Source organism: Oncorhynchus clarkii, chromosome 28, assembly GCF_045791955.1.
Source record: "Oncorhynchus clarkii lewisi isolate Uvic-CL-2024 chromosome 28, UVic_Ocla_1.0, whole genome shotgun sequence".
Taxonomy (NCBI): Eukaryota; Metazoa; Chordata; class Actinopteri; order Salmoniformes; family Salmonidae; genus Oncorhynchus; species Oncorhynchus clarkii.
In genome coordinates, this window is record NC_092174.1 from 48,377,581 (window position 1) to 48,403,862 (window position 26,282).

Below are 26,282 nucleotides of genomic sequence, written 5' to 3' on the forward strand. Positions count from 1 at the left end.
TTACTGTTGTTCAGTTGATCAACGGTCCAGCTAGTTACTGTTGTTCAGTTGATCAAAGGCCCAGCTAGTTACTGTTGTTCAGTTGATTAAAGGTCCAGCTAGTTACTGTTGTTCAGTTGATCAAAGGTCCAGCTAGTTACTGTTGTTCAGTTGATCAACGGTCCAGCTAGTTACTGTTGTTCAGTTGATTAAAGGTCCACCTAGTTACTGTTGATTTAAAGGTCCAGCTAGTTACTGTTGATTTAAAGGTCCAGCTAGTTACTGTTGATTTAAAGGTCCAGCTAGTTACTGTTGATTTAAAGGTCCAGCTAGTTACTGTTGATTAAAGGTCCAGCTAGTTACTGTTGTTCAGTTGATCAAAGGTCCAGCTAGTTACTGTTGTTCAGTTGATCAACGGTCCACCTAGTTACTGTTGATTTAAAGGTCCAGCTAGTTACTGTTGATTTAAAGGTCCAGCTAGTTACTGTTGATTTAAAGGTCCAGCTAGTTACTGTTGATTTAAAGGTCCAGCTAGTTACTGTTGATTTAAAGGTCCACCTAGTTACTGTTGATTTAAAGGTCCAGCTAGTTACTGTTGATTAAAGGTCCAGCTAGTTACTGTTGATTTAAAGGTCCAGCTAGTTACTGTTGATTAAAGGTCCAGCTAGTTACTGTTGATTAAAGGTCCAGCTAGTTACTGTTGATTTAAAGGTCCAGCTAGTTACTGTTGATTAAAGGTCCAGCTAGTTACTGTTGATTAAAGGTCCAGCTAGTTACTGTTGATTAAAGGTCCAGCTAGTTACTGTTGATTTAAAGGTCCAGCTAGTTACTGTTGATTAAAGGTCCAGCTAGTTACTGTTGATTAAAGGTCCAGCTAGTTACTGTTGATTAAAGGTCCAGCTAGTTACTGTTGATTAAAGGTCCAGCTAGTTACTGTTGATTAAAGGTCCAGCTAGTTACTGTTGATTAAAGGTCCAGCTAGTTACTGTTGATTAAAGGTCCAGCTAGTCTGTCCTTGCTGTCTTATCAGTTCAGACAGACACACAGCCGTCAGTCACATGTCTCTATGCACATCACTAACTGAACACGCTGACCGTCGTACTTCACATGACATTGTTCAGAGAGAAAGTTGTCTGTTGTGTGAAACCTATATCAAAGTTAGCCATCACAGTTCCCTGATTGGTCCGTTTACCCTTTAACACTTCTGGTATTTCATTCCAGAATAAAAAATCCCCGACAGGCAATGAAGTCTCTCTCTCTCTCTGTGTGTCTTTCTGTCTCTCTCTCTCTCTCTGTGTGTCTCTCTCTCTGTGTGTCTCTCTCTCTGTGTGTGTCTCTCTGTCTCTCTCTCTCTCTCTCTCTCTCTCTGTGTGTCTCTCTCTCTCTCTCTCCCTCTCTCCCCGCCCCCCCAGGCAGACACTCTGAAGGAGCGCTATCAGAAGATAGGTGACACCAAGAGAGCCACGCCCATCGAGGTGCTATGTGAGAGCTTCCCAGGTCTGTGTATCTGTCGTCCTGAAATACAACAGTTACTGAACAGTATTATTAGGTACACCCATCTAGTACGGGATCGGAACCCCCTTTGCCTCTAGACGTTGCTCAGTTGGTATCAAGGGACCTAACGTGTGCCAGGAAAACATTCCCCACACCGTTACACCACCAGCCTGTACCGTTGACATCAGGCAGAACGGGGACATGGAGTCATCCTCCTGATGCCAAATCCTGACTCTGCCATTAGCATGACCCAACAGGAACCAGGATTCGTTAGCTCAGGCCATGTTTTTCCACTCCTGAATTGTCCAGGGTTGGTGATGGCGTGCCCACTGGAGCCGAGTCTTCTTGTTTTGATAGGAGTGGAACCCGGTGTGGTCGTCTGCTGTCTTATCATATCAATGACAAGGATCAGAGAGTTCTGTTGGAGAAGCTGTTCTGCACACCACTGTTGTACTGCGCCGTTATTCTCCTGTTTGTGGCCAGCCTGTTAGCATGCGCCATTCTCCTTCAAACCTCTCGTCAACGAAGCTGTTTTCGCCCACAAGACTACCGCTGACTGGAGGTTTGTTTGTTTGTTGCACTATTCTCTATAAACCCTAGACGATGTCGTGCGTGAGAAGCCCAGGAGGTCAGCCTTCCTTTTTTTTTACCTGCTCCCAACATGTGGAAATGATTTGGAATGAGTGAACACTACCTCTACAGACTAACCTGAACCAGAAGGCCTTTCATCACCATGACAACTAGGTGTTTTCTTTCCTGTCTGAATGAATAGAACAGGTGTGATCCTACCTGAATGTAACGTGTGTGTCTCCCCGTAGAAGAGATGGCCACCTACCTGCGTTATGTGCGGCGCCTGGATTTCTTTGAGAAGCCGGACTACGACTACTTACGGAAACTCTTCACCGACCTCTTCGATAGCAACGGCTACGTCTTTGATTATGAGTACGACTGGGTCGGCAAGCCACTGGTCAGTCCCTAGTATTACCCCTCAGTCCTAACCCTAGTATTACCCCTCAGTCCTAACCCTAGTATTACCCCTCAGTCCTAACCCTAGTATTACCCCTCAGTTCTAACCCTAGTATTACCCCTCAGTCCTAACCCTAGTATTACCTCTCAGTCCTAACCCTAGTATTACCCCTCAGTCCTAACCCTAGTATTACCCCTCAGTTCTAACCCTAGTATTACCCCTCAGTCCTAACCCTAGTATTACCCCTCAGTCCTAACCCTAGTATTACCCCTCAGTCCTAACCCTAGTATGACCCCTCAGTCCTAACCCTAGTATTACCCCTCAGTCCTAACCCTAGTATTACCCCAAGCCACTGGTCAGTCCCTAGTATAACCCCTCAGTTCTAACCCTAGTATTACCCCAAGCCACTGGTCAGTCCCTAGTATTACCCCTCAGTCCTAACCCTAGCCCCTCAGTCCTAACCCTAGTATTACCCCTCAGTCCTAACCCTAGCCCCTCAGTCCTAACCCTAGTATTACCCCTCAGTCCTAACCCTAGTATTACCCCTCAGTCCTAACCCTAGCCCCTCAGTCCTAACCCTAGTATTACCCCTCAGTCCTAACCCTAGTATTACCCCTCAGTCCTAACCCTAGTGTTACCCCTCAGTCCTAACCCTAGTATTACCCCTCAGTCCTAACCCTAGTGTTACCCCTCAGTCCTAACCCTAGTATTACCCCTCAGTCCTAACCCTAGTATTACCCCTCAGTCCTAACCCTAGTATTACCCCTCAGTCCTAACCCTAGTATTACCCCTCAGTCCTAACCCTAGTATTACCCCTCAGTCCTAACCCTAGTATTACCCCTCAGTCCTAACCCTAGTATTACCCCTCAGTCCTAACCCTAGTATTACCCCTCAGTCCTAACCCTAGTATTACCCCTCAGTCCTAACCCTAGTATTACCTCTCAGTCCTAACCCTAGTATTACCCCTCAGTCCTAACCCTAGTATTACCCCTCAGTCCTAACCCTAGTATTACCCCTCAGTCCTAACCCTAGTATTACCCCTCAGTCCTAACCCTAGTATTACCCCTCAGTCCTAACCCTAGTATTACCCCTCAGTCCTAACCCTAGTATTACCCCTCAGTCCTAACCCTAGTATTACCCCTCAGTCCTAACCCTAGTATTACCCCTCAGTCCTAACCCTAGTATTACCCCTCAGTCCTAACCCTAGTATTACCCCTCAGTCCTAACCCTAGTATTACCCCTCAGTCCTAACCCTAGTATTACCCCTCAGTCCTAACCCTAGTATTACCCCTCAGTCCTAACCCTAGTATTACCCCTCAGTTCTAACCCTAGTATTACCCCTCAGTCCTAACCCTAGTATTACCCCTCAGTCCTAACCCTAGTATTACCCCTCAGTCCTAACCCTAGTATTACCCCTCAGTCCTAACCCTAGTATTACCCCTCAGTCCTAACCCTAGTATTACCCCTCAGTCCTAACCCTAGTATTACCCCTCAGTCCTAACCCTAGTATTACCCCTCAGTCCTAACCCTAGTATTACCCCTCAGTCCTAACCCTAGTATTACCCCTCAGTTCTAACCCTAGTATTACCTCTCAGTCCTAACCCTAGTATTACCCCTCAGTCCTAACCCTAGTATTACCCCTCAGTTCTAACCCTAGTATTACCCCTCAGTTCTAACCCTAGTATTACCTCTCAGTCCTAACCCTAGTATTAGCCCTCAGTTCTAACCCTAGTATAACCTCTCAGTCCTAACCCTAGTATTACCCCTCAGTCCTAACCCTAGTATTACCCCTCAGTCCTAACCCTAGTATTACCCCTCAGTCCTAACCCTAGTATTACCCCTCAGTCCTAACCCTAGTATTACCCCTCAGTCCTAACCCTAGTATTACCCCTCAGTCCTAACCCTAGTATTACCCCTCAGTCCTAACCCTAGTATTACCCCTCAGTCCTAACCCTAGTATTACCCCTCAGTCCTAACCCTAGTATTACCCCTCAGTCCTAACCCTAGTATTACCCCTCAGTCCTAACCCTAGTATTACCCCTCAGTTCTAACCCTAGTATTACCCCTCAGTTCTAACCCTAGTATTACCCCTCAGTCCTAACCCTAGTATTACCCCTCAGTCCTAACCCTAGTATTACACCTCAGTCCTAACCCTAGTATTACCCCTCAGTTCTAACCCTAGTATTACCCCTCAGTCCTAACCCTAGTATTACCCCTCAGTCCTAACCCTAGTATTACCCCTCAGTCCTAACCCTAGTATTACCCCTCAGTTCTAACCCTAGTATTACCCCTCAGTTCTAACCCTAGTATTACCCCTCAGTCCTAACCCTAGTATTACCCCTCAGTCCTAACCCTAGTATAACCTCTCAGTCCTAACCCTAGTATTACCCCTCAGTCCTAACCCTAGTATTACCCCTCAGTCCTAACCCTAGTATTACCCCTCAGTCCTAACCCTAGTATTACCCCTCAGTCCTAACCCTAGTATTACCCCTCAGTTCTAACCCTAGTATTACCCCTCAGTCCTAACCCTAGTATTACCCCTCAGTCCTAACCCTAGTATTACCCCTCAGTTCTAACCCTAGTATTACCCCTCAGTTCTAACCCTAGTATTACCCCTCAGTCCTAACCCTAGTATTACCCCTCAGTCCTAACCCTAGTATTACCCCTCAGTCCTAACCCTAGTATTACCCCTCAGTCCTAACCCTAGTATTACCCCTCAGTCCTAACCCTAGTATTACCCCTCAGTCCTAACCCTAGTATAACCCCTCAGTCCTAACCCTAGTATTACCCCTCAGTGCTAACCCTAGTATTACCCCTCAGTGCTAACCCTAGTATTACCCCTCAGTTCTAACCCTAGTATTACCCCTCAGTTCTAACCCTAGTATTACCCCTCAGTCCTAACCCTAGTATTACCCCTCAGTCCTAACCCTAGTATAACCTCTCAGTCCTAACCCTAGTATTACCCCTCAGTCCTAACCCTAGTATTACCCCTCAGTCCTAACCCTAGTATTACCCCTCAGTCCTAACCCTAGTATTACCCCTCAGTCCTAACCCTAGTATTACCCCTCAGTTCTAACCCTAGTATTACCCCTCAGTCCTAACCCTAGTATTACCCCTCAGTCCTAACCCTAGTATTACCCCTCAGTCCTAACCCTAGTATTACCCCTCAGTCCTAACCCTAGTATTACCCCTCAGTCCTAACCCTAGTATTACCCCTCAGTCCTAACCCTAGTATTACCCCTCAGTCCTAACCCTAGTATTACCCCTCAGTCCTAACCCTAGTATTACCCCTCAGTCCTAACCCTAGTATTACCCCTCAGTCCTAACCCTAGTATTACCCCTCAGTCCTAACCCTAGTATTACCCCTCAGTTCTAACCCTAGTATTACCCCTCAGTCCTAACCCTAGTATTACCCCTCAGTTCTAACCCTAGTATTACCCCTCAGTCCTAACCCTAGTATTACCCCAGTCCTAACCCTAGTATTACCCCTCAGTCCTAACCCTAGTATTACCCCTCAGTCCTAACCCTAGTATTACCCCTCAGTCCTAACCCTAGTATTACCCCTCAGTCCTAACCCTAGTATTACCCCTCAGTCCTAACCCTAGTATTACCCCTCAGTCCTAACCCTAGTATTACCCCTCAGTCCTAACCCTAGTATTACCCCTCAGTCCTAACCCTAGTATTACCCCTCAGTCCTAACCCTAGTATTACCCCTCAGTCCTAACCCTAGTATTACCCCTCAGTCCTAACCCTAGTATTACCCCTCAGTCCTAACCCTAGTATTACCCCTCAGTCCTAACCCTAGTATTACCCCTCAGTCCTAACCCTAGTATTACCCCTCAGTCCTAACCCTAGTATTACCCCTCAGTTCTAACCCTAGTATTACCCCTCAGTCCTAACCCTAGTATTACCCCTCAGTCCTAACCCTAGTATTACCCCTCAGTCCTAACCCTAGTATTACCCCAGTCCTAACCCTAGTATTACCCCTCAGTCCTAACCCTAGTATTACCCCTCAGTCCTAACCCTAGTATTACCCCTCAGTCCTAACCCTAGTATTACCCCTCAGTCCTAACCCTAGTATTACCCCTCAGTCCTAACCCTAGTATTACCCCTCAGTCCTAACCCTAGTATTACCCCTCAGTCCTAACCCTAGTATTACCCCTCAGTCCTAACCCTAGTATTACCCCTCAGTCCTAACCCTAGTATTACCCCTCAGTTCTAACCCTAGTATTACCCCTCAGTCCTAACCCTAGTATTACCCCTCAGTCCTAACCCTAGTATTACCCCTCAGTCCTAACCCTAGTATTACCCCTCAGTCCTAACCCTAGTATTACCTCTCAGTCCTAACCCTAGTATTACCCCTCAGTCCTAACCCTAGTATTACCCCTCAGTCCTAACCCTAGTATTACCCCTCAGTCCTAACCCTAGTATTACCCCTCAGTCCTAACCCTAGTATTACCTCTCAGTCCTAACCCTAGTATTACCTCTCAGTCCTAACCCTAGTATTACCCCTCAGTCCTAACCCTAGCCCCTCAGTCCTAACCCTAGCCCCTCAGTCCTAACCCTAGCCCCTCAGTATTACTGTAGTATTACCCCTCAGTCCTAACCCTAGCCCCTCAGTCCTAACCCTAGCCCCTCAGTCCTAACCCTAGCCCCTCAGTCCTAACCCTAGCCCCTCAGTCCTAACCCTAGCCCCTCAGTTCTAACCCTAGCCCCTCAGTTCTAACCCTAACCCCTCAGTTCTAACCCTAGCCCCTCAGTCCTAACCCTAGCCCCTCAGTTCTAACCCTAGTATTACCCCTCAGTTCTAACCCTAGCCCCTCAGTTCTAACCCTAACCCCTCAGTTCTAACCCTAGCCACTCAGTTCTAACCCTAGCCCCTCAGTTCTAACCCTAGCCCCTCAGTATTACTGTAGTATTACCCCTCAGTTCTAACCCTAGCCCCTCAGTTCTAACCATAGCCCCTCAGTTCTAACCCTAACCCCTCAGTCCTAACCCTAGCCCCTCAGTTCTAACCCTAGCCCCTCAGTTCTAACCCTAGCCCCTCAGTTCTAACCCTAGCCCCTCAGTTCTAACCCTAGCCCCTCAGTTCTAACCCTAGCCCCTCAGTTCTAACCCTAGCCCCTCAGTTCTAACCCTAGCCCCTCAGTCCTACCCCTAGCCCCTCAGTCCTACCCCTAGCCCCTCAGTCCTAACCCTAGCCCCTCAGTTCTAATCCTAGCCCCTCATTATTACTGTAGTATTACCCCTCAGTCCTAATCCTAGCCCCTCAGTATTACTGTAGTATTACCCCTCAGTCCTAACCCTAGCCCCTCAGTATTACTGTAGTATTACCCCTCAGTTCTAATCCTAGCCCCTCAGTATTACTGTAGTATTACCCCTCAGTCCTAACCCTAGCCCCTCAGTATTACTGTAGTATTACCCCTCAGTTCTAATCCTAGCCCCTCAGTATTACTGTAGTATTACCCCTCAGTCCTAACCCTAGCCCCTCAGTATTACTGTAGTATTACCCCTCAGTTCTATCCCTAGCCCCTCAGTATTACTGTAGTATTACCCCCAGTCCTAACCCTAGCCCCTCAGTCCTAACCCTAGCCCCTCAGTTCTAACCCTAGCCCCTCAGTTCTAACCCTAGCCCCTCAGTATTACTGTAGTATTACCCCTATGTCATAGATTTGATGTTAATGTTTGAGTGAGTTCTATTTGTAACTTTAGCCAATAGTAGTGCACTATGTGTAGGAAATTACAGGGTTCCATTTTGGACATTGCTCTGATGAACAGCTTGATGTAGGATATAGCTGTGATGAACAGCTTGATGTAGGACATGGCTCTGATGAACAGCTTGATGTAGGACATGGCTCTGATGAACAGCTTGATGTAGGACATGGCTCTGATGAACAGCTTGATGTAGGACATGGCTCTGATGAACAGCTTGATGTAGGACATGGCTCTGATGAACAGCTTGATGTAGGACATGGCTCTGATGAACAGCTTGATGTAGGACATGGCTCTGATGAACAGCTTGATGTAGGACATGGCTCTAATGAACAGTTTGATGTAGGACATGGCTCTGATGAACAGCTTGATGTAGGATATGGCTCTGATGAACAGCTTGATGTAGGATATGGCTCTGATGAACAGCTTGATGTAGGACATGGCTCTGATGAACAGCTTGATGTAGGACATGGCTCTGATGAACAGCTTGATGTAGGACATGGCTCTGATGAACAGCTTGATGTAGGACATGGCTCTGATGAACAGCTTGATGTAGGATATGGCTCTGATGAACAGCTTGATGTAGGACATGGCTCTGATGAACAGCTTGATGTAGGACATGGCTCTGATGAACAGCTTGATGTAGGACATGGCTCTGGTGAACAGCTTGATGTAGGACATGGCTCTGGTGAACAGCTTGATGTAGGATATGGCTCTGATGAACAGTTTGATGTAGGACATGGCTTTCAGAAAAATAACATGTTCTGTTCACTTTTAACCTGTGACTCCTCCTCAGCCTTTTAGTTAATGATGACCTTTAACCTCTGTCCTCAGCCCACTCCTATTGGTCCAGTCCCCAGTGAGCCCCTCCTACAGTCCAGCAGCAGAGACAAGGCAGCGCAGCAGACCAAAAACCAGGTAGGACACACACTGAACACACACACACATACACTGAACACACACACAAACATACACTGAACACACACACAAACATACACTGAACACACACATTTCACAAATGTCATTCAGCATTAGCAGAATTTTCAATTTACAATGTTCCAAATTGGCAGCTTCTTACTAACTAACTGTAGCCTGGTCCCAGATCTGTAGCCTGGTCCCAGATCTGTAGCCTGGTCCCAGATCTGTAGCCTGGTCCCAGATCTGTAGCCTGGTCCCAGATCTGTAGCCTGGTCCCAGATCTGTAGCCTGGTCCCAGATCTGTAGCCTGGTCCCAGATCTGTAGCCTGGTCCCAGATCTGTAGCCTGGTCCCAGATCTGTAGCCTGGTCCCAGATCTGTAGCCTGGTCCCAGATCTGTAGCCTAGTCCCAGATCTGTAGCCTGGTCCCAGATCTGTAGCCTGGTCCCAGATCTGTAGCCTGGTCCCAGATCTGTAGCCTGGTCCCAGATCTGTAGCCTGGTCCCAGATCTGTAGCCTGGTCCCAGATCTGTAGCCTGGTCCCAGATCTGTAGCCTGGTCCCAGATCTGTAGCCTGGTCCCAGATCTGTAGCCTGGTCCCAGATCTGTAGCCTGGTCCCAGATCCGTAGCCTGGTCCCAGATCCGTAGCCTGGTCCCAGATCTGTAGCCTGGTCCCAGATCCGTAGCCTGGTCCCAGATCCGTAGCCTGGTCCCAGATCCGTAGCCTGGTCCCAGATCCGTAGCCTGGTCCCAGATCCGTAGCCTGGTCCCAGATCCGTAGCCTGGTCCCAGATCCGTAGCCTGGTCCCAGATCTGTAGCCTGGTCCCAGATCTGTAGCCTGGTCCCAGATCTGTAGCCTGGTCCCAGATCCGTAGCCTGGTCCCAGATCTGTAGCCTGGTCCCAGATCTGTAGCCTGGTCCCAGATCCGTAGCCTGGTCCCAGATCCGTAGCCTGGTCCCAGATCCGTAGCCTGGTCCCAGATCTGTAGCCTGGTCCCAGATCTGTAGCCTGGTCCCAGATCCGTAGCCTGGTCCCAGATCCGTAGCCTGGTCCCAGATCCGTAGCCTGGTCCCAGATCCGTAGCCTGGTCCCAGATCTGTAGCCTGGTCCCAGATCTTTTGGTGCTTTTGCCTACTCCTACTCTGATTGTCAAGCCAAACAGTTTGTCACAACAGTTCTATAAGGAGTTGGCAAGAGAGCAAAAACAGACAGGTATCCAGGCTCTATTAAAGAAACTAGAAACAGACTGGTATCCAGGCTCTATTAAAGAAACTAGAAACAGACTGGTATCTAGGCTAAACTAACTGTATAACTGGCCTTACTCATCAAACCACAGATTGCCACTGACAATGCCACCAGACCCACCAACCGAAGCCAGTCTCATAACAGCAGCACCAGACCCACCAACCGAAGCCAGTCTCATAGCAGCAGCTTGTTCAGTCTCAGCTCACACCAGTGGCTTCTACAGCCGCTTGTGTTTCTTCATGTCACACGAGTAGTCTTCTGTCATGCACTCCTCCTCACGTGCACTCTTTTCTTCCCCCGTCACCGCACTGCCCCTCAGGTCTGTCTGTCCTCCGGTAGAGCAGTGTCTAAGTAGCTGCCTAACTGCTGACCGGGAGAGAGCCGTCTTTAAACGCTGTTTTTCTGTTTCTTTCCTCCTCCACCATCTCCTCCTTTACCATCTCCTCCTTTACCAACTCCTCCCTCTACTTCCTCCCTCACCATCTCCTCCTTTACCATCTCCTCCCTCTACTTCCTCCCTCTACTTCCTCCCTTACCATCTCCTCCCTCTACCTCCTCCCTCACCATCTCCTCCCTCTACTTCCTCCCTCTACTTCCTCCCTCTACTTCCTCCCTCACCATCTCCTCCCTCTACTTCCTCCCTCTACTTCCTCCCTCTACTTCCTCCCTCACCATCTCCTCCCTCTACTTCCTCCCTCACCATCTCCTCCCTCTACTTCCTCCCTCTACTTCCTCCCTCTACTTCCTCACTCACCATCTCCTCCCTCTACTTCCTCCCTCACCATCTCCTCCCTCTACTTCCTCCCTCACCATCTCCTCCTCCACCATCTCCTCCCTCTACTTCCTCCCTCACCATCTCCTCCCTCACCATCTCCTCCCTCACCATCTCCTCCCTCTACTTCCTCCCTCACCATCTCCTCCTCCACCATCTCCTCCCTCTACTTCCTCCCTCACCATCTCCTCCTTCACCATCTCCTCCTCCACCATCTCCTCCCTCTACTTCCTCCCTCACCATCTTCACCATCTCCTCCCTCTACTTCCTCCCTCTACTTCCTCCTCCTTCACCATCTCCTCCTTCACCATCTCCTCCTTCACCATCTCCTCCTTCACCATCTCCTCCCTCTACTTTCTCCCTCACCATCTCCTCCTTCACCATCTCCTCCCTCTACTTCCTCCCTCTACTTCCTCCTCCTTCACCATCTCCTCCTTCACCATCTCCTCCCTCTACTTTCTCCCTCACCATCTCCTCCTTCACCATCTCCTCCCTCTACTTCCTCCCTCACCATCTCCTCCCTCTACTTCCTCCCTCACCATCTCCTCCTTCACCATCTCCTCCCTCTACTTCCTCCCTCACCATCTCCTCCCTCTACTTCCTCCTTCACCATCTCCTCCCTCTACTTCCTCCCTCACCATCTCCTCCTTCACCATCTCCTCCCTCTACTTCCTCCCTCACCATCTCCTCCCTCTACTTCCTCCCTCACCATCTCCTCCCTCACCATCTTCTCCCTCTACCTCCTCCCTCACCATCTCCTCCCTCACCATCTCCTCCCTCACCATCTCCTCCCTCACCATCTCCTCCCTCACCATCTCCTCCCTCTACTTTCTCCCTCACCATCTCCTCCTTCACCATCTCCTCCCTCTACTTTCTCCCTCACCATCTCTTCCCTCTACTTCCTCCCTCACCATCTCCTCCTACACCATCTCCTCCCTCTACTTTCTCCCTCTCCCTCTACTTCCTCCCTCACCATCTCCTCCCTCTACTTCCTCCCTCACCATCTCCTCCCTCACCATCTTCTCCCTCTACCTCTTCCCTCACCATCTCCTCCCTCACCCTCTTCCCTCACCATCTCCTCCCTCACCCTCTTCCCTCACCATCTCCTCCCTCACCATCTCCTCCCTCACCATCTCCTCCCTCTACTTTCTCCCTCACCATCTCTTCCTTCACCATCTCCTCCCTCTACTTTCTCCCTCACCATCTCTTCCCTCTACTTCCTCCCTCACCATCTCCTCCTACACCATCTCCTCCCTCTACTTTCTCCCTCACCATCTCTTCCCTCTACTTTCTCCCTCTCCCTCTACTTCCTCCCTCACCATCTCCTCCCTCTACTTCCTCCCTCACCATCTCCTCCCTCTACTTCCTCCCTCACCATCTCCTCCCTCTACTTCCTCCTTTGCTGTCATGCCAGTCGCCAGAACCCAAAGGAAGTGATTCCCAGCCCACTCCAGTGACCAATAGGGAGCTGCTGGGGTCCCATCTAACAGCTGATAGGCTGGGGGGCTCTGTCCAGGTACTGGGCTGTGGGCGTCGCCCCGCAATGTTCAACACTCTGCCTCTTGTCTCTTGCTTTCTTTCTCTTTCTCCTTGTTTTTCCTCTCCTAGCTCTCTTTCTGCAGCACTAGTCTCTGCTCACGTTTTTCTTTCTCCAACTCATTCTCCTTACCCACTTTTCCCCTCACATTGTGCACACTTCATACTAGGCTTATATCCTACCGGGGTCGAGGGACTAACTGTATCCTACCGGGGCCGAGGGACTAACTAACTCTATCCTACCGGGGTCGAGGGACTGACTAACTCTATCCTACCGGGGTCGAGGGACTGACTAACTGTATCCTACCGGGGTCGAGGGACTGACTAACTGTATCCTACCGGGGTCGAGGGACTGACTAACTGTATCCTACCGGGGTCGAGGGACTGACTAACTGTATCCTACCGGGGTCGAGGGACTGACTAACTGTATCCTACCGGGGTCGAGGGACTGACCAACTGTATCCTACCGGGGTCGAGGGACTGACCAACTGTATCCTACCGGGGTCGAGGGACTGACCAACTGTATCCTACCGGGGTCGAGGGACTGACCAACTGTATCCTACCGGGGTCGAGGGACTGACCAACTGTATCCTACCGGGGTCGAGGGACTGACCAACTGTATCCTACCGGGGTCGAGGGACTAACTGTATCCTACCGGGGGCGAGGGACTAACTGTATCCTACGGGGTCGAGGGACTAACTGTATCCTACGGGGTCGAGGAACTGACTGTATCCTACTGGGGCGAGGGACTAACTGTATCCTACGGGGTCGAGGGACTAATAATGCTACTGGGGCGAGGGACTAATAATGCTACTGGGGTCGAGGGACTAACTGTATCCTACGGGGTCGAGGGACTAATAATGCTACTGGGGCGAGGGACTAACTGTATCCTACCGGGGTCGAGGGACTAACTGTATCCTACCGGGGTCGAGGGACTAACTGTATCCTACCGGGGTCGAGGGACTAACTGTATCCTACCGGGGTCGAGGGACTAACTGTATCCTACTGGGGCGAGGGACTAACTGTATCCTATGGGGTCGAGGGACTAATAATGCTACTGGGGCGAGGGACTAACTGTATCCTACCGGGGTCGAGGGACTAACTGTATCCTACCGGGGTCGAGGGACTAACTGTATCCTACCGGGGTCGAGGGACTAACTGTATCCTACCGGGGTCGAGGGACTAATAATGCTACTGGGGCGAGGGACTAACTGTATCCTACGGGGGCGAGGGACTAACTGTATCCTACGGGGGCGAGGGACTAACTGTATCCTACTGGGGCGAGGGACTAATAATGCTACTGGGGCGAGGGACTAACTGTATCCTACCGGGGTCGAGGGACTAACTGTATCCTACGGGGTCGAGGGACTAATAATGCTACTGGGGCGAGGGACTAACTGTATCCTACCGGGGTCAAGGGACTAATAATGCTACTGGGGCGAGGGACTAATAATGCTACTGGGGCCGAGGGACTAACTGTATCCTACCGGGGGCGAGGGACTAATAATGCTACTGGGGCGAGGGACTAACTGTATCCTACCGGGGTCGAGGGACTAATAATGCTACTGGGGCGAGGGACTAACTGTGGGAGAGACAGTGACTAAAGGAAAACTTGTGCTATTAGAATGTTTCATCATTCCCTCGAACTGAGGTCACCTTGTGGTTGGTCGCAAGTCTTATATAGATGGATTTAATTAATCAATGTAATACCATCTAGTGTGGGTAGTGTTCAGTGTAATTTGTTTGCATCCCAAATGCCCTATGTGTAGTGCACTACTTTTGACCAGAGCCACATGGGCCCTGGTCAACAGTAGTTTGCTATATAGGGCATATGGGACCATCTCAGAAGGGGCCATTGTTGGCTGGAGCATTAAGTCACTGTAAGAGGGATCAAGTAGCCAGCTGAACATGCAGTCTGATCACATCATTTCTATAACAGGACAGTGGAAACTTCTAATGTTTCTGGAATCACACAACCATCTTGAGGAAACCAGTTTTCATCTCATAACATTAGGCAACATTACAAATGATTATGACCGAGCTTGTGAGCCTTCTGAATGTATTGAGTAGAAGATATGATGTAGAATAGGGAATCGTGTCGGCTCTATTCATTACATTTCTATCATGTAGAATAGGGAATCATCTCGGCTCTATTCATTACATTTCTATCATGTAGAATAGGGAATCATGTCTGCTCTATTCATTACATTTCTATCATGTAGAATAGGGAATCATGTCTGCTCTATTCATTACATTTCTATCATGTAGAATAGGGAATCGTGTCTGCTCTATTCATTACATTTCTATCATGTAGAATAGGGAATCGTGTCTGCTCTATTCATTACATTTCTATCATGTAGAATAGGGAATCATGTCTGCTCTATTCATTACATTTCTATCATGTAGAATAGGGAATCATGTCGGCTCTATTCATTACATTTCTATCATGTAGAATAGGGAATCATGTCTGCTCTATTCATTACATTTCTATCATGTAGAATAGGGAATCGTGTCTGCTCTATTCATTACATTTCTATCATGTAGAATAGGGAATCATGTCTGCTCTATTCATTACATTTCTATCATGTAGAATAGGGAATCATGTCGGCTCTATTCATTACATTTCTATCATGTAGAATAGGGAATCGTGTCGGCTCTATTCATTACATTTCTATCATGTAGAATAGGGAATCGTGTCTGCTCTATTCATTACATTTCTATCATGTAGAATAGGGAATCGTGTCGGCTCTATTCATTACATTTCTGTCATGTAGAATAGGGAATCGTGTCGGCTCTATTCATTACATTTCTATCATGTAGAATAGGGAATCATGTCGGCTCTATTCATTACATTTCTATCATGTAGAATAGGGAATCGTGTCGGCTCTATTCATTACATTTCTATCATGTAGAATAGGGAATCGTGTCGGCTCTATTCATTACATTTCTATCATGTAGAATAGGGAATCGTGTCGGCTCTATTCATTACATTTCTATCATGTAGAATAGGGAATCATGTCTGCTCTATTCATTACATTTCTATCATGTAGAATAGGGAATCGTGTCGGCTCTATTCATTACATTTCTATCATGTAGAATAGGGAATCGTGTCGGCTCTATTCATTACATTTCTATCATGTAGAATAGGGAATCGTGTCGGCTCTATTCATTACATTTCTATCATGTAGAATAGGGAATCATGTCTGCTCTATTCATTACATTTCTATCATGTAGAATAGGGAATCGTGTCGGCTCTATTCATTACATTTCTATCATGTAGAATAGGGAATCGTGTCGGCTCTATTCATTACATTTCTATCATGTAGAATAGGGAATCGTGTCGGCTCTATTCATTACATTTCTATCATGTAGAATAGGGAATCATGTCTGCTCTATTCATTACATTTCTATCATGTAGAATAGGGAATCGTGTCTGCTCTATTCATTACATTTCTATCATGTAGAATAGGGAATCGTGTCGGCTCTATTCATTACATTTCTATCATGTAGAATAGGGAATCATGTCGGCTCTATTCATTACATTTCTATCATGTAGAATAGGGAATCGTGTCGGCTCTATTCATTACATTTCTATCATGTAGAATAGGGAATCATGTCGGCTCTATTCATTACATTTCTATCATGTAGAATAGGGAATCGTGTCGGCTCTATTCATTACATTTCTATCATGTAGAATAGGGAATCATGTCGGCTCTATTCATTACATTTCTATCATGTAGAATAGGGAATCGTGTCGGCTCTATTCATTACATTTCTATCATGTAGAATAGGGAATCGTGTCTGCTCTATTCATTACATTTCTATCATGTAGAATAGGGAATCGTGTCTGCTCTATTCATTACATTTCTATCATGTAGAATAGGGAATCGTGTCGGCTCTATTCATTACATTTCTATCATGTAGAATAGGGAATCATGTCTGCTCTATTCATTACATTTCTATCATGTAGAATAGGGAATCGTGTCGGCTCTATTCATTACATTTCTATCATGTAGAATAGGGAATCGTGTCGGCTCTATTCATTACATTTCTATCATGTAGAATAGGGAATCGTGTCGGCTCTATTCATTACATTTCTGTCATGTAGAATAGGGAATCGTGTCGGCTCTATTCATTACATTTCTATCATGTAGAATAGGGAATCGTGTCGGCTCTATTCATTACATTTCTATCATGTAGAATAGGGAATCGTGTCGGCTCTATTCATTACATTTCTATCATGTAGAATAGGGAATCGTGTCGGCTCTATTCATTACATTTCTATCATGTAGAATAGGGAATCGTGTCGGCTCTATTCATTACATTTCTATCATGTAGAATAGGGAATCGTGTCGGCTCTATTCATTACATTTCTATCATGTAGAATAGGGAATCATGTCTGCTCTATTCATTACATTTCTATCATGTAGAATAGGGAATCATGTCGGCTCTATTCATTACATTTCTGTCATGTAGAATAGGGAATCGTGTCGGCTCTATTCATTACATTTCTATCATGTAGAATAGGGAATCATGTCTGCTCTATTCATTACATTTCTATCATGTAGAATAGGGAATCGTGTCGGCTCTATTCATTACATTTCTATCATGTAGAATAGGGAATCGTGTCGGCTCTATTCATTACATTTCTATCATGTAGAATAGGGAATCATGTCTGCTCTATTCATTACATTTCTATCATGTAGAATAGGGAATCGTGTCGGCTCTATTCATTACATTTCTATCATGTAGAATAGGGAATCGTGTCGGCTCTATTCATTACATTTCTATCATGTAGAATAGGGAATCATGTCGGCTCTATTCATTACATTTCTATCATGTAGAATAGGGAATCGTGTCGGCTCTATTCATTACATGTCTGTCATGTAGAATAGGGAATCATGTCTGCTCTATTCATTACATTTCTATCATGTAGAATAGGGAATCATGTCGGCTCTATTCATTACATTTCTATCATGTAGAATAGGGAATCGTGTCGGCTCTATTCATTACATTTCTATCATGTAGAATAGGGAATCATCTCGGCTCTATTCATTACATTTCTATCATGTAGAATAGGGAATCATGTCGGCTCTATTCATTACATTTCTATCATGTAGAATAGGGAATCATGTCGGCTCTATTCATTACATTTCTATCATGTAGAATAGGGAATCGTGTCGGCTCTATTCATTACATTTCTATCATGTAGAATAGGGAATCATCTCGGCTCTATTCATTACATTTCTATCATGTAGAATAGGGAATCGTGTCGGCTCTATTCATTACATTTCTATCATGTAGAATAGGGAATCATCTCGGCTCTATTCATTACATTTCTATCATGTAGAATAGGGAATCGTGTCGGCTCTATTCATTACATTTCTATCATGTAGAATAGGGAATCATCTCGGCTCTATTCATTACATTTCTATCATGTAGAATAGGGAATCATCTCGGCTCTATTCATTACATTTCTATCATGTAGAATAGGGAATCATCTCGGCTCTATTCATTACATTTCTATCATGTAGAATAGGGAATCGTGTCTGCTCTATTCATTACATTTCTATCATGTAGAATAGGGAATCGTGTCGGCTCTATTCATTACATTTCTATCATGTAGAATAGGGAATCGTGTCTGCTCTATTCATTACATTTCTATCATGTAGAATAGGGAATCGTGTCGGCTCTATTCATTACATTTCTATCATGTAGAATAGGGAATCATGTCGGCTCTATTCATTACATTTCTGTCATGTAGAATAGGGAATCATGTCGGCTCTATTCATTACATTTCTATCATGTAGAATAGGGAATCGTGTCGGCTCTATTCATTACATTTCTATCATGTAGAATAGGGAATCGTGTCGGCTCTATTCATTACATTTCTATCATGTAGAATAGGGAATCGTGTCGGCTCTATTCATTACATTTCTATCATGTAGAATAGGGAATCATCTCGGCTCTATTCATTACATTTCTATCATGTAGAATAGGGAATCATCTCGGCTCTATTCATTACATTTCTATCATGTAGAATAGGGAATCGTGTCTGCTCTATTCATTACATTTCTATCATGTAGAATAGGGAATCGTGTCGGCTCTATTCATTACATTTCTATCATGTAGAATAGGGAATCGTGTCGGCTCTATTCATTACATTTCTATCATGTAGAATAGGGAATCATCTCGGCTCTATTCATTACATTTCTATCATGTAGAATAGGGAATCGTGTCTGCTCTATTCATTACATTTCTATCATGTAGAATAGGGAATCATGTCGGCTCTATTCATTACATTTCTATCATGTAGAATAGGGAATCATGTCGGCTCTATTCATTACATTTCTGTCATGTAGAATAGGGAATCGTGTCGGCTCTATTCATTACATTTCTATCATGTAGAATAGGGAATCGTGTCGGCTCTATTCATTACATTTCTATCATGTAGAATAGGGAATCATGTCTGCTCTATTCATTACATTTCTATCATGTAGAATAGGGAATCGTGTCGGCTCTATTCATTACATTTCTATCATGTAGAATAGGGAATCATGTCGGCTCTATTCATTACATTTCTATCATGTAGAATAGGGAATCATGTCGGCTCTATTCATTACATTTCTATCATGTAGAATAGGGAATCGTGTCTGCTCTATTCATTACATTTCTATCATGTAGAATAGGGAATCGTGTCGGCTCTATTCATTACATTTCTATCATGTAGAATAGGGAATCGTGTCGGCTCTATTCATTACATTTCTATCATGTAGAATAGGGAATCGTGTCGGCTCTATTCATTACATTTCTATCATGTAGAATAGGGAATCATGTCGGCTCTATTCATTACATTTCTATCATGTAGAATAGGGAATCGTGTCGGCTCTATTCATTACATGTCTGTCATGTAGAATAGGGAATCATGTCTGCTCTATTCATTACATTTCTATCATGTAGAATAGGGAATCATCTCGGCTCTATTCATTACATTTCTATCATGTAGAATAGGGAATCGTGTCGGCTCTATTCATTACATTTCTATCATGTAGAATAGGGAATCATCTCGGCTCTATTCATTACATTTCTATCATGTAGAATAGGGAATCATCTCGGCTCTATTCATTACATTTCTATCATGTAGAATAGGGAATCATGTCGGCTCTATTCATTACATTTCTATCATGTAGAATAGGGAATCGTGTCGGCTCTATTCATTACATTTCTATCATGTAGAATAGGGAATCATCTCGGCTCTATTCATTACATTTCTATCATGTAGAATAGGGAATCGTGTCGGCTCTATTCATTACATTTCTATCATGTAGAATAGGGAATCATCTCGGCTCTATTCATTACATTTCTATCATGTAGAATAGGGAATCGTGTCGGCTCTATTCATTACATTTCTATCATGTAGAATAGGGAATCATCTCGGCTCTATTCATTACATTTCTATCATGTAGAATAGGGAATCATCTCGGCTCTATTCATTACATTTCTATCATGTAGAATAGGGAATCATCTCGGCTCTATTCATTACATTTCTATCATGTAGAATAGGGAATCGTGTCTGCTCTATTCATTACATTTCTATCATGTAGAATAGGGAATCGTGTCGGCTCTATTCATTACATTTCTATCATGTAGAATAGGGAATCGTGTCGGCTCTATTCATTACATTTCTATCATGTAGAATAGGGAATCATGTCGGCTCTATTCATTACATTTCTGTCATGTAGAATAGGGAATCATGTCGGCTCTATTCATTACATTTCTATCATGTAGAATAGGGAATCGTGTCGGCTCTATTCATTACATTTCTATCATGTAGAATAGGGAATCGTGTCGGCTCTATTCATTACATTTCTATCATGTAGAATAGGGAATCGTGTCGGCTCTATTCATTACATTTCTATCATGTAGAATAGGGAATCATCTCGGCTCTATTCATTACATTTCTATCATGTAGAATAGGGAATCATCTCGGCTCTATTCATTACATTTCTATCATGTAGAATAGGGAATCGTGTCTGCTCTATTCATTACATTTCTATCATGTAGAATAGGGAATCGTGTCGGCTCTATTCATTACATTTCTATCATGTAGAATAGGGAATCGTGTCGGCTCTATTCATTACATTTCTATCATGTAGAATAGGGAATCATCTCGGCTCTATTCATTACATTTCTATCATGTAGAATAGGGAATCGTGTCTGCTCTATTCATTACATTTCTATCATGTAGAATAGGGAATCATGTCGGCTCTATTCATTACATTTCTATCATGTAGAATAGGGAATCATGTCGGCTCTATTCATTACATTTCTGTCATGTAGAATAGGGAATCATGTCGGCTCTATTCATTACATTTCTATCATGTAGAATAGGGAATCGTGTCGGCTCTATTCATTACATTTCTATCATGTAGAATAGGGAATCGTGTCGGCTCTATTCATTACATTTCTATCATGTAGAATAGGGAATCGTGTCGGCTCTATTCATTACATTTCTATCATGTAGAATAGGGAATCGTGTCGGCTCTATTCATTACATTTCTATCATGTAGAATAGGGAATCGTGTCGGCTCTATTCATTACATTTCTATCATGTAGAATAGGGAATCGTGTCGGCTCTATTCATTACATTTCTATCATGTAGAATAGGGAATCGTGTCGGCTCTATTCATTACATTTCTATCATGTAGAATAGGGAATCGTGTCGGCTCTATTCATTACATTTCTATCATGTAGAATAGGGAATCGTGTCGGCTCTATTCATTACATTTCTATCATGTAGAATAGGGAATCGTGTCGGCTCTATTCATTACATTTCTATCATGTAGAATAGGGAATCGTGTCTGCTCTATTCATTACATTTCTATCATGTAGAATAGGGAATCGTGTCGGCTCTATTCATTACATTTCTATCATGTAGAATAGGGAATCGTGTCGGCTCTATTCATTACATTTCTATCATGTAGAATAGGGAATCGTGTCGGCTCTATTCATTACATTTCTATCATGTAGAATAGGGAATCGTGTCGGCTCTATTCATTACATTTCTATCATGTAGAATAGGGAATCGTGTCGGCTCTATTCATTACATTTATATCTACAACATTCAGAAGTCTCATTATAAGTGACCTTAGATATTTTGGACCATAGTAAGCCGCCATTATCTGGTGGTCTATGATACTCCCATGATGCTCCCCTTCAGGTGTTGAGTTCAACCAATGGGGAGCTGAATACAGACGATCCGACGGCGGGCCACTCCAATGCACCCATCACTGCCCCGGCCGAGGTGGAGGTGGCCGACGACACCAAGTGAGATGGATGCCCCTTTCTCTCTACCCCTTCACTCTACCCCCCCCTTCCCTCTTCCCTCTACCCCCCCCTTCCCCTTGCCCTCTACCTCCCCCCCTTCCCCCTGCCCTCTACCTCCTCCCTTCTCTCTACCCTCCTTCCCTCTACCCCCCCCCCCTTCCCCCTGCCCTCTACCTCCTCCCTGCCCTCTACCTCCTCCCTTCCCTCTACCCCTTCCCCCTGCCCTCTACCTCCTCCCTTCTCTCTACCCCCCCTTCCCCCTTCTCTCTACCCTCCTCCCCCTGCCCTCCTACCCTTGCTTACTCCTAGTATAGCATGTCCTCTCAGACAGGGCACTAGGGGTGAGGGGTCGATTTAGAATTGGGGGTGGGTCTTTGTATTTAGTTTTTTCAATGTTATAATCTCATCCTATTGTTGTTCATTTGTTCTGTTTCAGGTGCTGCTGTTTCTTTACGAGGAGGAGGAGGAAAGGCCTTCAGAGACACTAGTGAAGAGGAGGAAAGGCCTTCAGAGACACTAGTGAAGAAGAGGAAAGGCCTTCAGAGACACTAGTGAAGAGGAGGAAAGGCCTTCAGAGACACTAGTGAAGAAGAGGAAAGGCCTTCAGAGACACTAGTGAAGAGGAGGAAAGGCCTTCAGAGACACTAGTGAAGAAGAGGAAAGGCCTTCAGAGACACTAGTGAAGAAGAGGAAAGGCCTTCAGAGACACTAGTGAAGAAGAGGAAAGGCCTTCAGAGACACTAGTGAAGAAGAGGAAAGGCCTTCAGAGACACTAGTGAAGAAGAGGAAAGGCCTTCAGAGACACTAGTGAAGAAGAGGAAAGGCCTCCAGAGACACTAGTGAAGAAGAGGAAAGGCCTCCAGTGAAGAAGAGGAAAGGCCTCGAGTGAAGAAGAGGAAAGGCCTCCAGTGAAGAAGAGGAAAGGCCTTCAGAGACACTAGTGAAGAAGAGGAAAGGCCTTCAGAGACACTAGTGAAGAAGAGGAAAGGCCTTCAGAGACACTAGTGAAGAAGAGGAAAGGCCTTCAGAGACACTAGTGAAGAAGAGGAAAGGCCTTCAGAGACACTAGTGAAGAAGAGGAAAGGCCTTCAGAGACACTAGTGAAGAAGAGGAAAGGCCTCCAGAGACACTAGTGAAGAAGAGGAAAGGCCTCCAGTGAAGAAGAGGAAAGGCCTCCAGTGAAGAAGAGGAAAGGCCTCCAGTGAAGAAGAGGAAAGGCCTCCAGTGAAGAAGAGGAAAGGCCTTCAGAGACACTAGTGAAGAAGAGGAAAGGCCTTCAGAGACACTAGTGAAGAAGAGGAAAGGCCTTCAGAGACACTAGTGAAGAAGAGGAAAGGCCTCCAGAGACACTAGTGAAGAAGAGGAAAGGCCTCCAGTGAAGAAGAGGAAAGGCCTTCAGTGAAGAAGAGGAAAGGCCTCCAGAGACACTAGTGAAGAAGAGGAAAGGCCTTCAGAGACACTAGTGAAGAAGAGGAAAGGCCTCCAGTGAAGAAGAGGAAAGGCCTCCAGTGAAGAAGAGGAAAGGCCTTCAGAGACACTAGTGAAGAAGAGGAGGAGGAGGAGTTGTTGGAAACCACACTGACAGACTGACAGAGGGAAGGAAGCAGTACTGAAACTGAGCTGAGCCCAGTACTCTACACCCTCCTCTCTGTCTGTCTCACTCTGTATGTGTTCAGTTAGAGCGCCCCCTGTCGACCCTCCTGCAGTACTACAACAGACTGATGACTTGCCGCTACAGACGGACAGGACACAATGGGACAGAACCATGACTGTCTGTGCTTGGACCCGTTTTATATTCTAAACCTGAAGAAGAAGATTGTAAGGAATAAATGTGTATATTTCTATGAGGATGGATGGATGGATGGATGGATGGATGGATGGATGGATGGATGGATGGATGGATGGATGGATGGACAAGGCCTGAAGATGAGCTCATGATGGGTGGATGAATGGATAAATGAATGAAGAGAGCCAGGAACGACCTGAGAAATCATAAATAAGAGACTATTAAAAGGACAGAGATCAAACTGTTGTCTGTGTTCCATTTTAACGTGCTGAACATTGACAGAGGAGGACAGACTAAACTGTAACACAACAATGTGCTCCATTTACAAAGTCATTTTTATTTGTGGGATCAACATTAAGAGCCTAGAAGGAACTCCAGAATAACACAGTGTGTCATACAGACAGGAACTCCAGGATAACAGTGTGTCATACAGACAGGAACTCCAGAATAACAGTGTGTCATACAGACAGGAACTCCAGAATAACAGTGTCATACAGACAGGAACTCCAGAATAACAGTGTGTCATACAGACAGGAACTCCAGAATAACAGTGTGTCATACAGACAGGAACTCCAGAATAACACAGTGTGTCATACAGACAGGAAAGAAATACTGAGGACGGATGTGGTGTCTTGACAGTGGCTGGTCTCAGGTACTGAGGATGGATGTGGTGTCTGACAGAGGCTGGTCTCAGGTACTGAGGATGGATGTGGTGTCTGACAGTGGCTGGTCTCAGGTACTGAGGATGAATGTGGTGTCTGACAGTGGCTGGTCTCAGGTACTGAGGATGGATGTGGTGTCTGACTGTGGCTGGTCTCAGGTACTGAGGATGGATGTGGTGTCTGACAGTGGCTGGTCTCAGGTACTGAGGATGGATGTGGTGTCTGACTGTGGCTGGTCTCAGGTACTGAGGACAGATGTGGTGGCTGGTCTCAGGTACTGAGGATGGATGTGGTGTCTGACAGTGGCTGGTCTCAGGTACTGAGGATGGATGTGGTGTCTGACTGTGGCTGGTCTCAGGTACTGAGGATGGATGTGGTGTCTGACAGTGGCTGGTTTCAGGTACTGAGGATGGATTGAGAGAAACAGATATTTAATTTCTTCTTTAAAATTGCACTTTGGAGAAATAAAGAAAACATGGAATTCCGGGATCATTTACTTTTGAGCAGAGTACTATGGTCCCTGGTCAAAGGTAGTGTACTATAAAGGGAATATGGTGCCATTTTGGAAAGAAACCTATGTGTTTATGGGTTTTATGTTGCTTGTTCAAATCAGTTACCTGCAAGTTTTAGTTTGTGCCAGTTTAAAAGGATTGGACACCTAAAATGACATACCCAAATCTAACTGCCTGTAGCTCAGGACCTGAAGCAAGGATATGCATATTCTTGATACCATTTGAAAGGAAACACTTTGAATTTTGTAGAAATGTTAAATTAATGTAGGAGAATATAACACAATAGATCAGGTAAAAGATAATACAAACCAAAAAACATGCTTTTTTTCTCATCTTGGAAATGCACGAGAAAGGCCATCATGCTTATTTCAGTCTAGGTGCAATTTATATTTTGGCCACTAGATGGCAGCAGTGTGTGCACCGTTTCAGCAATACTGGACAATATTATGTGCCCAATTGGTCAATTGATACATTTTCAAGTACATAACTATAGAGAACATACAAAAATGCTATGGAAATACATTTAAATTTACACACTACCATGAATGTCATACATGATGGATCATTAGCGTGCACACAAACATTCCCACATCTAGATGGCTGCGCGGGGTGGGTGTGGAGCCAGAGACAGCAGGGGTTCAAACTGGAGAACCCAGTTACTACATTTTATCAAACAAAATATGCTACATTTTATCTCTGGGACCCTCAGGATGACAAATCAGAGCCAGATTACTGAACGTAAGTACATTATTTACCTTCAGAGGTGAATGATTCAAACCAGTTGCCGTGACAAAGGGTTTGTTGTTGTGGACTCTCCTCAAACAATACCATGGTATTTCACTGTAATAGCTACTGTACATTGGACAGTGCAGTTAGATTAACAATAATGTAAGCTTTCTGCCCATATTAGACATGTCTATGTCCTGTAAAGTTTGTTGTTACTTACAACTGTCACGCTAGTCACATTAGTGCACGTGAGCTCAACTGTCCCGGTGGAGGGACACTGATCCTGTAGAGGTATTAAAGTAATACTCCCGAGTGGTGCAGTGGTCGAAGACACTGCATCTCAGTGCTAGAGGCGTTACTGCAGTCCCTGGTTCGAATCCAGGCCGCATCACATCCGGCCGTGATTGGGAGTCACATAGGGCGGCACACAATTGGCCCAGCGTCTTCTAGGTTTGTCCCGGGGTAGGCCGTCATTGTAAATAAGAATTTGTTCTTAACTGACTTGCCTAGTTAAGTAAAGGTTAAATGAAAAATACAAATGTCCCATTTCAAAATACAAAACTTGTCAATTTTCAAAATGTATAAGCATTCTCAAAACCTGTTCATATCTCTGGTATTATCTAGACAGGCAGACTTGCATTGTA

At 45.3% G+C, this 26,282-nt stretch overlaps 1 protein-coding gene across 7 annotated transcripts in view; it reads left to right on the forward strand.

Annotated features, from left to right (window-relative positions):
* The window catches only part of LOC139387597 (casein kinase I-like), a 77,139-nt gene extending 53,160 nt beyond the window's left edge, over positions 1-23,979 (forward strand). For 2 of the 7 annotated variants that reach the window (XM_071133959.1, XM_071133964.1), the window contains 6 exons: positions 1,392-1,476; positions 2,292-2,440; positions 8,987-9,070; positions 12,504-12,605; positions 21,846-21,952; positions 22,389-23,979. In XM_071133959.1, the coding sequence (XP_070990060.1) occupies positions 1,392-1,476; positions 2,292-2,440; positions 8,987-9,070; positions 12,504-12,605; positions 21,846-21,952; positions 22,389-22,440 (579 nt within the window). In that variant the 3' untranslated portion in view covers positions 22,441-23,979. Of the gene's footprint in view, positions 1-1,391; positions 1,477-2,291; positions 2,441-8,986; positions 9,071-10,408; positions 10,715-12,503; positions 12,606-21,845; positions 21,953-22,388 lie in introns of those variants that run through there. The other 5 variants (XR_011629194.1, XM_071133960.1, XM_071133961.1 and 2 more) reach the window with 5 other exon arrangements.
* The last annotated feature ends 2,303 nt before the right edge of the window (positions 23,980-26,282 follow it).